This window comes from Xiphias gladius, chromosome 15, assembly GCF_016859285.1.
Source record: "Xiphias gladius isolate SHS-SW01 ecotype Sanya breed wild chromosome 15, ASM1685928v1, whole genome shotgun sequence".
Lineage (NCBI taxonomy): Eukaryota > Metazoa > Chordata > Actinopteri > Istiophoriformes > Xiphiidae > Xiphias > Xiphias gladius.
In genome coordinates, this window is record NC_053414.1 from 12,844,280 (window position 1) to 12,859,035 (window position 14,756).

Consider the following 14,756-nt stretch of genomic DNA (forward strand, 5'->3'; position numbering starts at 1 on the left):
TAGCTCTTTATTACCTAGTAATAAAGTGCATCCTTACATTTAAGGATTACATGTGTATTGCTGCTTAATTTTTTTTTTTTATATCGTTGGTACTTTCTGCCAAAAACGGCGGACACAATCCGATTAAATTGGGTTTAAATTATTGTGAACGCCGATTGACATGATGTCGTTCAACATAGCACACGCCAGCCCTGTGAACGTGTGCTTGGAACGCTGCTGCTGCGGCGCCATCTACTGTCAACAAAACGTAGTGCAGTCTGCACAGGTCTGCACTGCATAGACCTGGCCCTGGCCCAGACCCTGGTCCAGACCCTCCAACAGAAGGGGAAGTTTTCTCTAGTATAGTTTGCATCAAAACATTTCTACAGATCTGCTTTATGTAGATAAAAGGTAAAACCAAGTAAACAGATATCATATCATCTAATACTGATTTGCATCTCAAACACAAGTAAGTGGCAATTGATAATTAACCATATATTAAACAGGTCACTGTTAATTGTGTGTGGATAACCTATCAATTACAAGTCTTTACATTTGCATGTCAGAGCAATTTTTTGCCAAATGAATATTAACATAATCCGCTGTAACTGTTTTAGCCCTCACTAACTAATAAAAAAAAATTGTCATCTGTCCCCAGATACAAGTCAATTTATTAATAGAGCACATTTAAAAATAAAAAACGTTGACTGAAGTGCTTTACTGATGAAATTATGAGATTATTTGATAGATGATCAAATTATCTCAAATAATCAAGTAAAACACAGACATGTGTGAGAGCATGTAAGTAAATTAATAAAAACATAGAATAACATAAAAAAAATAATCATAAAAACACAAACAGCATTGCACAGAGAACAAAAAAAAACAAATAAAAACAGAGTGCCCAGTCACATCTTCATGATGACTGTTAAAAGGCTAAAGAAAAGAGATGGGTCTTTAGATGGGTTTTAAAGATATGAATGGAGGGGGAAATATAATTATTAATGACAAAAACTATTCCTCAGTTTAGGGCCAACAACTTAAAATGCTCAATCATGGTTGATGGTTTTTAACTGGGGGCGTGGGACGGAGAGCGGTGATTGGTCAGCAGATCTGGGGGGGCCAGATCTGATGGAATAGGTGATGTGGAGTTTCTGGAGCTCTAACCTGGATGTGCTGTGCTTTAAAAACTAATGAAACAATCCGAAACTCAATTCTGTATGTCACTGCTAACCAGCGAAGAGAGACCAGTGTGGGGGAGATAGGGTTTTTCTTTTTTTGGTACCGGTGAGGGGTTTTCACTGCTGCAGTTTGAACCGGCTGCAGGCAAGATAGGGCTGCCTGACTGAAAAAAAGAATCGCTGAAGCGAGAAGAAATAAAAGCAAGACCAATGGTTTCCAAAATCCAGCTAAGACGGAAGAAGCTATTGCTTACAATGGAGTTGATTTGCTGATTTTTTTTTTTTTTTTTTTTTTTTGGGGCTGACAACCCTAAAACAAATAGATCTATAAAATCAGTTTTACTCTTAAAAGAGATAAAATACTCTAAGAAAAAGAAAAAAAAACAGTGACCGCATATATGGATGCATCTCCACAGCATCTGGACAACTTTGTTGGCCCCCAGTTGAACAATGCTGAAAAAAGTGGCCCCCAGGCGAACCTAGTTGCTGACCCCTGGCACAGAGTATGCTCCACGGCTACAGAGGAATACAGACAGCATATCATTCAAAGACTGTGTATTTTAAGCATTAGCTAGATAGTAGATCCAAATTAGGTAGTCGTCACGACTTAAAGTCCTCATTACAGAGTAAAACCAAAACTGACCGAATTTTTGTTTAAAATGATCATTTTCTGCAGATCAGGTTGGTTCAGCTAATACAACCCAGTTATAACTACTTGCCTTTCCCAAACTAACCACACGATGATGCCAGAGCCCCAAGATGACTGTGTGCGTTAGATTCAATCGATTTCAAAGTCTATTTTTTAGAACAGACCGGCCATATTATGCAACTTGTTACTATGTTACTATACTTGGCATTAAGTCTGCATTGTTAGATACCGTCAAATGAAGTTGCACACTTTCCGTGTCATTACATCTGGCCGCTGTTTAAAATGGTGGCCACAGACCAGGCGATCTTTATTGTCAAATGATATTTATTCTCTCCCACTGTGTCACTTCCCAAACTGGCTGCCAGCCCTCACCCTGAAGCAGAAGTCTGGCGTATCAGCAGCGCATGCAGCCCATGCGGAGCTGCTCACCAATGGTGCTCTCGACTGTAATTAAGCCGCGGTCTACCTTGTCACCTAATCAGTCCCTCTGGGCCTCTAAAGGCAGGAGGTTTATCCCGTACAATTACTGTCTTCCAAGCGGAGCTCCTGTCTCAGACACAGGTTATATTTGAAAGCCGAATCCCCAAAGTAACCACTTAGATTATAATAACACTCTGAGAGATTATTTTAGGATGAGCTAGGTAGCAGACTATAATGCTGATATTAAAATCAGTTATATTGGCACTGGCTGGTGTGACACCAAACCCTTTTCACAGCATCACAGGAAATAGGAAAAATAACCTAATGGGATCGTTGTATTTTAATGCAGAACCTTAATGTGGTGTTGTTGTCTCTCTTCCAGCTTTTCCACCTACAGGGGTGAGTCCATGGGGGGGGGGGCAGAGTTGGTGAGGGCTGACAGGACCATCAAACCACCACATTGTCTTAAGCTGGAGAAAACCAAAGCAAGGTTTCCTTTGATAGCACTGAGTGCAACATTTCTGACCAAATCAACAAGTCCTCCAACTTAACAAAAAAAAAAAGGTTGTTGTCACTACCTTAAGTGATCCACGAAAGCCTTTTCTGATCCTTCACCCTGGATGTCATCATGTTCGTTTTCTTCCAAAATGCTTATGGTTGTTACAAAAATGGTATGACTCTTGTCTGAGGTTTGGTTTAGGTCCATACATGAATTGGCTAAGGTCAGGGAGATACTACGGTCATGGCTAAGAAAAACCATGTAACTCTCTCTAACTGTCTTTCATGATATGATATTATACGGTGTGCGCTGAAATGCCATGCCCAGAATTACATCCCTCCTCTAGTCTGTGCTTCTCTGGCCACTGTTTTCAGAACCGTTTATGTCAGTAGATCCAAACCTTTTTGGGTGAATGACCTCTTAAGCAAAGCGATGTCTACTAACCAACCCATCATCCCCGTGTCTACGTGGGGTGTGAGCTGCAATCGCTTCAAACAGGGCGATTGTTCCCCTCAGGTTGTTTTTCATTTGAACCATTTTAAGAGGCCTGATTGGGCAAATTATCAGTATTCCGCGAGAGAAAACAAAGATTAGAGAAAAGTCTGAAATATAAACAGAATTCTGTGTAGCAGAGTGTGTTTGTTCTTTCATATCTTCTTTATCATCCTGTGACACCTCAGATTTATCTTGTGGCCTCTTGGGCGTCTCTTCGCCTCCAGTTTTGGAGCCACTTAGCCACCTGCATATGCCGCTGCCCCCCTGTAACAATTAGTAAGCACACAGTGAACACAGGTTCACTTGAAAGTATTGATACGAGCTTACATTTTTCATGCCTGGAATCACCAAGCCAATAGCCTTGCCGCAAACGTCCTGACCATAGAGGTCATCTACTCGGCAGACCTCTTAAAAACCACAGAGAGAATATTTCTTCACATTCAAATTTCAGATTCATGTGATAAAGGTGCTCCGAGCCTATTTGGAAACATGACCTGAAATACCTTAATGTCTCCCTCCAAACAGACACAACACACAGTTCACAGGCTTGGGTCTAGTCCTAAATCCATTTCTGAATGAAAGAAAATGGCCCGGCAAAATAAACTATCTATCTTCTTGGAATATTATAGGCTTCTTTAGGAGACAAAGACTAGTGCTAGGGATTTAAAAGTCATCAATTTCAAGTGCAAGTGAGCTTCCTATAGATGCCTGCGGCTTGACACGGCGCTGCCTCCACTCTCATCCTCTCCCCCATTCATCCATTCATCCGCGTTACTCTGCCGCACCATGTTGCCTGCGCTGCCTGGACCAGTTCCGTCCGGGATGGCACACGCAATGAGAGGTCCATTTTGTGAAAGGTCCACTCTTCCCGAGCACGAGGCGACGCTGATGAAGACCTCAGAGGCGGCATCCCTCGGCCGGACGGCGATGACTCATTGCGCACGGTCAGTCCGTCAGGGTGCTTGAGCTTTGCGCTTTGCTGTGGAGGATCGATACCTCTAAGACCCATATTCTGGTGGAAGGCGTGGCTTGGTGTCACCGACACAGGGTTGGCTTTCCATATTCATTTTCTGGGGTTTAGCCTCGTCTCACTGACACGGACGCGCAAGCGGCACCCCACGGTACCTACGGGACACAAAGCGTCTCTCAAGGTAAGCCTCCCTCCTCTTTCCATCACGCTGCGCTTTCCTTCGTGTCAGATGTCGAATTCGCTCGCAAGGTCAAAGCTTATCAGAAAATATCAGTGGCCTCTGAGAGGCTGGGGTGGGACGGGACCGCCGGTGTGGGCTGTGATACACGACAAAGATCTAAATTGGCCCGAATCGGTCGTGAGCATCACTTTGCTGTATGTTACGTTTGGCGTTTGGCGTGAATTCACAGTCTGCACACACAGACACCGGGCCGTTTTAACTGTTGAATATGTCATTACGGTCAGGACATGCGGCACATAAATATTTGCACTTTGACAACAGACAGGCAGATGCATGGCGCGCAGGGGGGGGGGGGGGGGGTTGCACGCAAATGGGTTCCACCTGTCCACTGACCCAGACCAGCAGCCTACCATTCCGTTTTCTGCAAGTCACATTCAAAAATTATGCTTTTAGGTTCGTGATTTATTATCCTTTAAACGGGTGACAGGAAGGACTGCTTCAGACATAAATAGGAGCCGACCAGTACGACGTGTATTGCGCTCGTTGTTTCTCTCCCAGAGAGGGGAGCAATGTGGAGACTTCTGCCGATACTTGCTGTTCTGAGAAATGGCATCATCCCAAAAGACGAGGCCGAGTTCAACATTAGTCTCACTGAGATGAAGCGCACATTGTGCAGAATGGATTATCATCGACACCGTCGCTGAAACCGAGATGGCCAGCCGGTTCCCTCCATGGACCACTGAAGTATACAGCGGTGTCCCTGCTCCCTCTTTATACTGTATAGGCTGTGAAGCATAATGAATCGCGGTGCAATTCATTCGTCAGACCCCGAAGGACCAGATCATTCAGACGTCTGCCGAGTGCTGGCACATTACTTGCACAGAATTGGCCCAGATGCTTTAACACATTTAGGAGACAGACTGAGGTGGAGTCATTCATCAGGCCTGGGATGAAGAGGAGAGGTGTGAAGCTGTAGGTCACTGCTTGGATTTTAGACGAGATTGATTACAGGACAGAAGAGGATCTAGAGACACATCTCGCTGGCTGTAAAAGATTTTCCGTTTATTTCTGACAAAAAGGTCTATGACAGTGAAAAGATAGTTGAACTTTAAATGAGAGATTATGGTTGTTTTCAGGGTGCACTTTTATTTCATCTGGTGTTTTGCAGGACTATTCTCAAAAAGGGAACTGAAATTGATATTGCTTTGTCTCAAATAACTGTGCTGAGATATTTCATATTTGAATTCTTATATAATTTTACTAGACAAGTTTTTTTTTTCAAAGAATTGCAATTTACTTGTGAACTTGTTACCTGGTATCTTTTTATAAGCTGTAAAGATCATTATTATTGGTATTTAGGATGAATTCAGATTCGGTTCGGATGATATACTGCCAGGCAAGCACACACAGTATGTGAGGCATTCTGAAACCAGATGAGACTGGTAGGTCAGACGAAACTCCACTAGAAGAGGAACATCCGCAGTTTTTAATAAAAAGATATCCTTTATCTGTAAGCACTTTCAGCCTACATATGACAAAGTCTTATTTCTGCACTTTGCTTACTTTACTTCCAAGTTTGTGAACTTTGCTTTGCTCTGATGCAGTATTTCTGCATGCTCTTTGGGGATTATCCCGTTATTCTTTTTTTTTTTTTTTTTTTGCTATTGTTGTAATTCATACAGTTGGACCAAGCATTTTAAAAAATCTATTTGAAGTCTCTAATAATAATAATAATTTATAAAATCAGAAGATCACGTGTTGAAATGTTTGAATCATGCTTTGACTGTCAGTTCATATATTTCCTATACGGAGGAAACATAGGTTGTGAAAAATACATAGTTCCAAACACTCCACATTACAATGATTTAGACACACAGTTTTGTTATTAAGATTGCATGATATGATTAATTTGATAATTAGGCGTGGAATTATGTTAATCTTAGTTCAAAGCATTGATTAAATGAGGCAAATACGGGTCATTGATTGTTCTGGTGCTTGGCCCTTTATTCTTACAATGATTATTTAAATGCATGTTAATGACTCTTCCAAAAAACTACGTGGAACGCGAGATGCAACTTACATAATGATCATCTAGGCCTTAAGTACTACGGGTCTGGTCTGATTATTTTCGTCTAAATTAAGATGTAAATGTTGTGAAAAGTGCAGCTCAATCATTTAAAACAAGCTAAATCTATTTCTATTTTCCACTTTTAGGAACTTGCACAAAGTGACTGGCAGCACATTCTGTCTTCATCTTTGGATTACGACAATATTTAAAGACTGAAACAGTGAATCCAGCATGGGAACTAACCCAAAAAGGACAGTGACAGTCCAGATGGTGCCTCAGCTGGCTGTGGCGGACACACTGGGCAATAAGGAGCCTAATGCCAACTGGACTAAAGAGTCCAACCTCAAACTCTCTCAGGTTTGTCCAAAACCCACCCTCACATCTCCTGACCGCAAACAGGATAACTTATCTCTGACTGCTGCTCCCACTAGCACCGCCACACATACCCAAAAAACAGCTTCCAAGGGCGGCGAACCAGTTAGCAGCACTGTGTCAGACAAACCAGTTCCAGCCAATGGAAAACAGGCAAAATCTGAGCATGTGACGGGGGGAGACCAACAGATGCCAGACCTGTCTCTAACGGGCCAAGGTGTGGGTGAGGCAGGAGGCGACCGGAGGGATTCTAACGCTAATATGCAAATGTTAAGCCTGGGTGATGAAAAGGATATCTGTAAAGGCGCTTTAAAACGCGCACCGACCACCATGCAGACCAGTGACTGCAGAATAGAAGGGCCAAGTGCAGCAGAGCAGGAGTGTGCAAAGGCGACATCCTCAGCCAAAGCCACAGCGCAAGAGGACAGTAATAAACAGGTTTCTCCAAATAATAAAAATATTGACAAGGCCTGTGAATTAAGGCATACTGCATCTGCACCCCAACAGGATAACGAAGGGAGTATATCAGCTTCCAAAAACAAGGACACTGCTAATGCGCAGAAATCTAAAGAGCCTGATCATATACAGAGTTACTCAGAAAGCCCTGTCAGTCTGCAAGAGACTCCCAAACCTAAAAAAAGCATGGAAACGACAGCTGCACTTAGCTCTACTGCACCTCCATGTAAGAGCAAAGAAGCAGAGGCCGGGTTTACAAATAAGAATTCAAGTTCAACACTTCCAGGGGAGGGTATGCAACCAGCAAAGAAACCACAAGTCTCCTCAAATAAAAATCAGCCAGCGTCTTCACAGAAGGACTCCGCCACTCTGCCCCAGGCTATACAAAACATGCCGGCATATGGGCAGGTGGCTGAGGAAGCCAGCCAGACTGACACAGCTGCCTTTGAAGGGCACCAGCAGCAGCACTGCAAACTCTACAGGGAGGCTTCGACTATGACCTCATCCCTGTCATCCACCCCAGTCAAGCAGTGTCATGATGTGGAGGTTCAGGCGGTGGCTAACACATGCAGTAAGGCTGTGGCCACAAGCCCCAGCTTGCTGCCCTTCGCTGTGACTCGCGGGACGAGCGGTGGTGCAGTCCCCAGGGAGGAGGCGCAGAGCCTGGCTGTAGTCTGTCAGGTGGACGGGGGTGTGGGTCTCCGTCAGATGAACATGACCTCTCTATCTGCCTCTACTGATCCGAAGTCAGAGAGACTGACAGTTGAGGCGGTGATGTGCCAGAGCCAAAGCGCAGGCGTGGTTTTTAACTCTTTGTCCCAGCAGCAAGATGCCAGGCTAGGGGCTAAGCCTAAAGAACCGGGGCCAGCTTTATGCAACATCCAGCCAGTTTATCAAATCAACATTGAACACAGCAACCACAAGGAGCAAGGAAAGACAGGTAACTCCCAATATAAAACTGAAGCTCAGACATCTGCAGCAAAAGCAACCCCTGCTGAAGCTCCTTCTTTCAAATCAGGAACACCCCCAGGGACAGCTGGTGCTTCCAAGACTGGATCTGCTGACAGTAACAATGCTGCACTGTCTCAGGGTGCTGTTACATCCAAGCCCGACCAGGCCCTGCCAACAACAACAGCAGCAAACATCAAATCCAAGTCAGATCCGACTAAAAACAAAACTGAGAGATCAAAAGAAAAGAGTAAAGAAGCTGGGAGTAAAGCCCTGACGAAGGAGACAAGTTCTGGCAAACAGAAGCCAGAACCGGAGAGAAGCAAAGAAGAGGACGACCAGTCAGGGAAGCAGAAAGGAAAGAGCGTCCACGATGTCGTCTGGGATGAACAAGGGATGACCTGGGAGGTTTATGGGGCTTCTGTGGACCCAGAATCCCTGGGTTTTGCCATTCAGAGCCACTTGCAGTGCAAAATCAAGGAGCAAGAGAGGAAACTGATGGTCCAGACCTCGTTCCGAAAGTCAGTCTCTGGTGTCGACTCACCGCGGCAAGGCAGGAAGAACAAAAGGAGGCAGCAGAACATTTTCAGGTCAATGCTGCAAAATGTCAGACGGCCCAACTGCTGCGTGCGTCCCCCTCCCTCCTCCGTCCTCGAGTAGCACCGCACAGAGGTACCCAATGTCAGACTCTTCCCGTTTACTAGAGGTCAAAATGTTTGTCCTCCCCTTCGTCATGACTGCAATGCCAGGTGAAACATTAATGGGGCGACGATCCCTGTAAGTAAGTAAGTTATACGGGACTGTTGTAGCATAAAGAGTCAAACTATTTGTGATGTTTGTGATCAGAGGAGGTAGGAAATAGAAATATAAAATGAACAACTCAAGACTTCTTTTCTAGAAATAGATAATATAAAAAAGAGAGAATACTTCTAACAGTTTTTAAATAACAAAGGCAATAATAGTGAAACGCATGTATATTAGTTATAATGGCAGTTGTATGACCTAAAAATTAAGTCCAGACCTTCACAGTACATGGCACTGCTCATGGGATAGACATATTACTTACCGTCAGAATATTTGTGCAAATATATTAAAGCAACATCTCATCACATTTGGTGCATTTTGGTACATGTTTTTGAGGTGTTTTAGGGCCCTATATTTATAAGATTGCTGTATTTTCTTTTCATGCACATTTATTTTTAGTGAGTGATTACATTGTGCAAAAAAAAAAAAAAAAAAGGGACCGTATGCATACATACACTGTTTAATCTCTGTTCTCTTTGGTTTTCTATTAAAATAATAAAAAACTAAGTTGAGCTTTACACATTCTTTTCGTTTAAGCAAGTATAGCATCACTTTTTTTGGTCATTTTAAGAATCTTTCATGTGGTATTTTAAACCTTATTTCTAGACAAAGAGGTCGATGGCACTGGGACCATACAGAAATGAAAGGTCATGAAAAGAAATAAAAGCCGTGTATTAGAGAGACAGATCAAACACATCAGTAACTCAAGAAGAGATGGTGTTTGTCGATGTGGCTAAGCCAAGTGCACATGTCAGGGGATGTGAGAGCAGCAGACAACATCAGGACTGTCCACAGGGGATGTGAGTGAGTGACAGACTGCAGCCGAGAGTAAAGGTACAGTAGGTTGTAGTCTGTGCCGGATAAATTAGTGTCAAGCTTTATGAGACAGTTTCTGATCCCGAGGAATAATATGAACGAGGGTATGAAGTTTGTTCAGAGGCAAAGACTTGTGCTCGTGACTGTTTCCTTTGGTTTGACAGGGATATTAACACCCCTGCATTTGAAGTTTTCAGATCAGACTTGTCCGTCGCGTACGAATCCAATAGTCCGCTTTGCTTAGTTTTGTGTGAACATTAGATCTCCAAGTACAGGGTTGTGTCAGCCTGAGAATGAAAATCAATGCATTTCTGTGAAACAGTTTTATAGGTCAGTGAAGGACAGGAGAGACCCAATTTGGGGGATATTTCAAACCAACAAGATGTAGAGCTTTGGGCATTGCTTTGTTGTGCTGTAAATCTGAATTAAAGATAAGATTTTGAACAGATCATTTGCAGTGAGTGCAGAGTCATAGAAGACCAGGCTGGAAATTACTTATTTGCAGCTCAGGGCCCAAAATGGGCAGTTTTAGCTTTATCTGCATTGAACAGAAGAAATTGTCTATTGTCTATTGTTATATTATATTGTCTGTGAGATTTCAGCTACACAAAGTGGTTAGGTATCATTGCTAGGATTTATCGTTATATAAAGGTGTGCACCATGTGGATAAGAGACCAGATAAGAGAGTGCCAGAACTGCCTCCCCGTTTTACCATTTTGAAGCAGGTAGAGGGAAAGCTGGGCAGCATCCATACCTGAGGGACACTAAAAAAAAGCCTTTTCACACGCAGACATGCCAGCCGCTGATATTGAAAAATACCAATGGGTGTGAGAGCAATGCTGGAGATACCGTGACTCTCTAAATCATAGAGAAGCTGCCACTGGTCCTGATTTTCAAAAGCGGCACTAGAAAGTGAGTAAGTTGCCGGTCCACAACCTTAGTATTCTGTATGGGCTTACGTTTTGACTTCTAATGGTCTAAACGATTAATCGAGAAACTCATATGTAGATTAATCCATAATGAAAAAATCTTTAGTTGCATCCCTAATTAGGACAGGGAAATCCAACTTTTCTGAAAGATATGTCCAAGTTGGCGACGTTCCTGAAAACCAAACAAAACACGGATGCCTCATGTCAAGTCCACCGTTCAATGCAATTAAACCCAAACTTAATGTATATAATATTACTTCATCAGTGGACAGTATTTTTAGCCCTCACACGACCAAAACCTTTCCAATAGCGTAAACACTCACTAGTCATTAAAAGATATGATGTGTCACCAAACTCTTTGTAATAATAATAATGATAAATGTGTCCTACCCTAACAGGTGCAGCAAAGCTAAAAGGAGTTTGAGGGAAACGTCAATCAAGCGCAGTTTGTATACACCCTGAAAAGAGGTCTTACCAGGCAGCACAAGTGAGGTGTGAGTGAAGGCCATGGGTGCATGTGGGCTTCAAGCTGTAAAGCAGGGCTGACCCTTAAAACAGCCCGGAGCAAATTCCAGATCAACACCGGTTCTTAGGATAGATAATCTTACTGCAAAAGACAGATCCTTAACAAAATTGTACACTTATAATAAAAACGAAGTCCTCTGTTACGCTTTCATCGTGTCATGCTTCTGATTGGATTTAGGCACACGATTAGCCAGCTGGTCAATTTGTTAATCAAGAGTAAAACTACTTGGTAACGATTTTTGATGATCAGTTAATTGTTTAGGTCATTGTTCAAGCACACATGCCAAACGTTTGATGGTTCCAGCTTCTCAAATATAAGGATATGTTGCATCTGGTGACTTCAACTTGGGCTCTAGGGATTTGTGATGGGTATTTTTTTTTATTTTTAGACGCCACATTGCGCGTCGAATGTATGTAATTCAGAAGAATCTCAGTGTAAGATCATCTGCTCATCTAATTTAATAAAAGTTTGGAGGTTAACTGTAGGGCTCTTCTGTCTGAGTTATGACCAGTTCTGCCTGATAATATTCCTCTCATGTGGTTGCCAGGTGTCGTTGTCCGGTGTAAAAAGATGATAACTAATTCTCTAAAGGCTTTGCATTGACTGAAACCCTACACACACAAAGTAATACTCTCCGCAAACCAGTATATGATGGTGAACACTTCCTTTCAGAGTGAATGTAATGTCCTGACTGGTGTAACACTGATTCAAGGCGACTGCTGTTATTTTCTTAACAAGCGTGTCACTTTCTGTTAATGTCAGGAAGTGATAACAGGGGGAAAAAAGTCCTCTATACTCGTAGTCTTTGCGCTGCGAAATGTCACAGCCTGTAAAGAACAACACAGACTGAAACGGCTAATCCTTATACATCTTCTTTTTTTTTTTGGATCCACTGGGATCAGAGGACACGGGCACTAAGGCGTACTTGTATCTGTCCCATCCTACCTGCCCAGATTTGCGTAAGACCTAGAGCCTTTGAATGTTTCTGGAGGTAGCGGTGCCACGGTGGCCTCTTTACATACATATTCTGCCTCAGGTAGATTCATGTGTCTCTCCCTCCTCTTCCAGTCTAGGTCACATTCTCCTATACACATAGTCTCCGTTTCTGTTGGCCCGGTCACCAACCTTAATTCTGATTCTTTCACCGTAGCTTTAATTAGCTGTGTTTCGATTTTTAATAACCCCCTACTCACCTTGTCGTTATGACTGGTTTCCATTTCGAAGTGCAAATTAGATTCAACCACAGGCGGCGGTTGGCACGGATGGAGATTTATTCCAATGACAAGAAACTTGGAGACGGATTTCAAAGGCACATGGACAAAAAAAAACCACCTACTGCCAAGGTTACCAGAGGACAGCATTCAGCTTGCTTTCAATATTCACCTCACTGGCTGTGTGCTCCATGCCCTCCATGCCCTCCATAAATATTTTAATGAAGACACGTCTCGGGCACGTAGCTACACTCTGTATTCTTATAAGGGAAAAATCCACCGATGCTGACCCAGTGGTCTAAGGCACACGCTGTCACAGAGACATAGAAACACACTGGAATTGAATTTGGCCTTGGACCTTTATGGAGTATCCCTTTCACTCTCCCCTAATGTTTCTGTGTCTGCAGTCAATGGTCAAAAAATTTAAGAATAATGTTATATATATAACTAAATAACTATATAACTAATCTGTAACAAATAATATGTTTTGATGAAAATCTATTGCCTCCCGGGTTATGTTTTCTATCAACACAACGAGTTTCTATCAACAAGTTTTTGATGAACGTATCCGCCAAGTTGCAAAATGTTGATATTGAAAGTATCCCCAAAATGTCAACTCATAATGTGATGTTTTTTTTCTGTTTTTCCTACAATATCAGCTACAGAATGCCACATTTCCATGTTTATGTTTAGGCACTCACAGCATTTGGACAAGGTAAGGAGTAAAAAGTAGCATGAGACATGATTTTTTTATAATTAATTAGCATTGAACTGAAGTCAAAGTCTTCCCGAACCATAAACAAAGTGCTTTTGGTGCCTAAACCCAGCCATTTCCTTCACTGAAAAAGAAATGATGCCACTGAACATATTGCAGGCAGCAATTACATTTCCTTCAAAACATATTAGACAAAACAAATTAGTATTACAAACAGTAAATGCAATTTCTAGAAGGGTTGCACGGCATTTGTTCTTCCTGAAGACATAAATCTTAAAAGTCTAACATCAATCTAAATATTGATTGCAAATATATAATTTCATTTAAAGTAATGTCTTAAAAGAGCTGGGCACTGTAGTTTTAAGCAAGCTTTATTCAAAAAGGAGTAAATAGTGCATTTGATGGGGACTATTTTCAGCTGTGGATAAATATGCAATTGGTGCACTGGTGCGTATTCACTGGAGCAATTCACTGGCGGATTTGGGATTGACTCAAAATAAATGAGAGACAACCATGTGCATCATAATTTTTCATTGGAGTTATTTTGAATAAGAAAAATATAGAATTACCAGCCTTATCTCTAAAGCTAAATTGCCATAAAAGAAAACAAAATACATTTTACTTTGCATACAAACAGATGTATTAGGAGTCATGCAATTACCTATTTTAGTTTAACCTCAAGGAATCTTAAAAAAAGTGATTATGCAGTGTTCCCCTGTGGCTCCACCTCACCATTAATACTATATTTTAATACTATATTCTATAATATGCAAATATTAGTGATGCCATAATGAATAATTGCATAACAACTGTCAAAGCTTAACACTGAGGTGCACAGCCGTGTTTCCAATTGGCAACTCATATTTTTTGCTTTAAAGAACAAAACTTATAACTAATAACACTGTGCTGTTAAAAACACTGGTGACTGTATGCAAGTCTCTGAAACCCGACAGTGACAGTACAGCACCGACAACAGGCTGGAGAGCGTGATACCTCTTAACAAGGAAACTCCCAGGCTGTGTCGGAAGCTAAAATTAAAGACCGATAGTCCATGAGAGGAAGCGGGAGCCCCCTGTTACAGCCCAAAAAGCCTCCCCTGACTCACGCTGAGACATGTATTTTAGAGTGGTGTGAAACATTTTCTGGATTTTGTTATTCATAGAAAGTGAAACCATGCATACATATTGTTCTTCTAGATAATTAATAAAAATCTAAAAAATGATTGAGGGTACTTTGAAATGCCAAATCAGGTATTCTTGAGTGGAAAAGATTAGACACTCTCTTGCCCTGACTTGACCTTATTTGAATGCCACTGCAGACATGTGTACATCAGTGATGGCATCCTCATATTCTGGGGGAATTCGGGGCAGCAGCAGAATTTTTGATCTATAATTGAACGATAAACTGGGATTTGAGATTTGCTTTCAGTGACCCAGTTAGCTTCATAAACACACTCAGCTTCTTCAGCTCAGGCAGAAACCCTTATAAAGAGCCCTGCAGATGCCACAGCACTGGGACAGAAGCCATTACAATTATC

The 14,756-nt window shown here is 42.1% G+C and overlaps 1 protein-coding gene across 1 annotated transcript; it reads left to right on the forward strand.

The window, feature by feature from the left end:
* Positions 1–6,673: 6,673 nt before the first annotated feature.
* On the forward strand, positions 6,674–8,878 carry gprin3b (GPRIN family member 3b). Its single transcript, XM_040147378.1, has one exon. The coding sequence runs from the start codon at positions 6,674–6,676 to the stop codon at positions 8,876–8,878; it is 2,205 nt and encodes a 734-aa protein (XP_040003312.1).
* Positions 8,879–14,756: the final 5,878 nt, after the last annotated feature.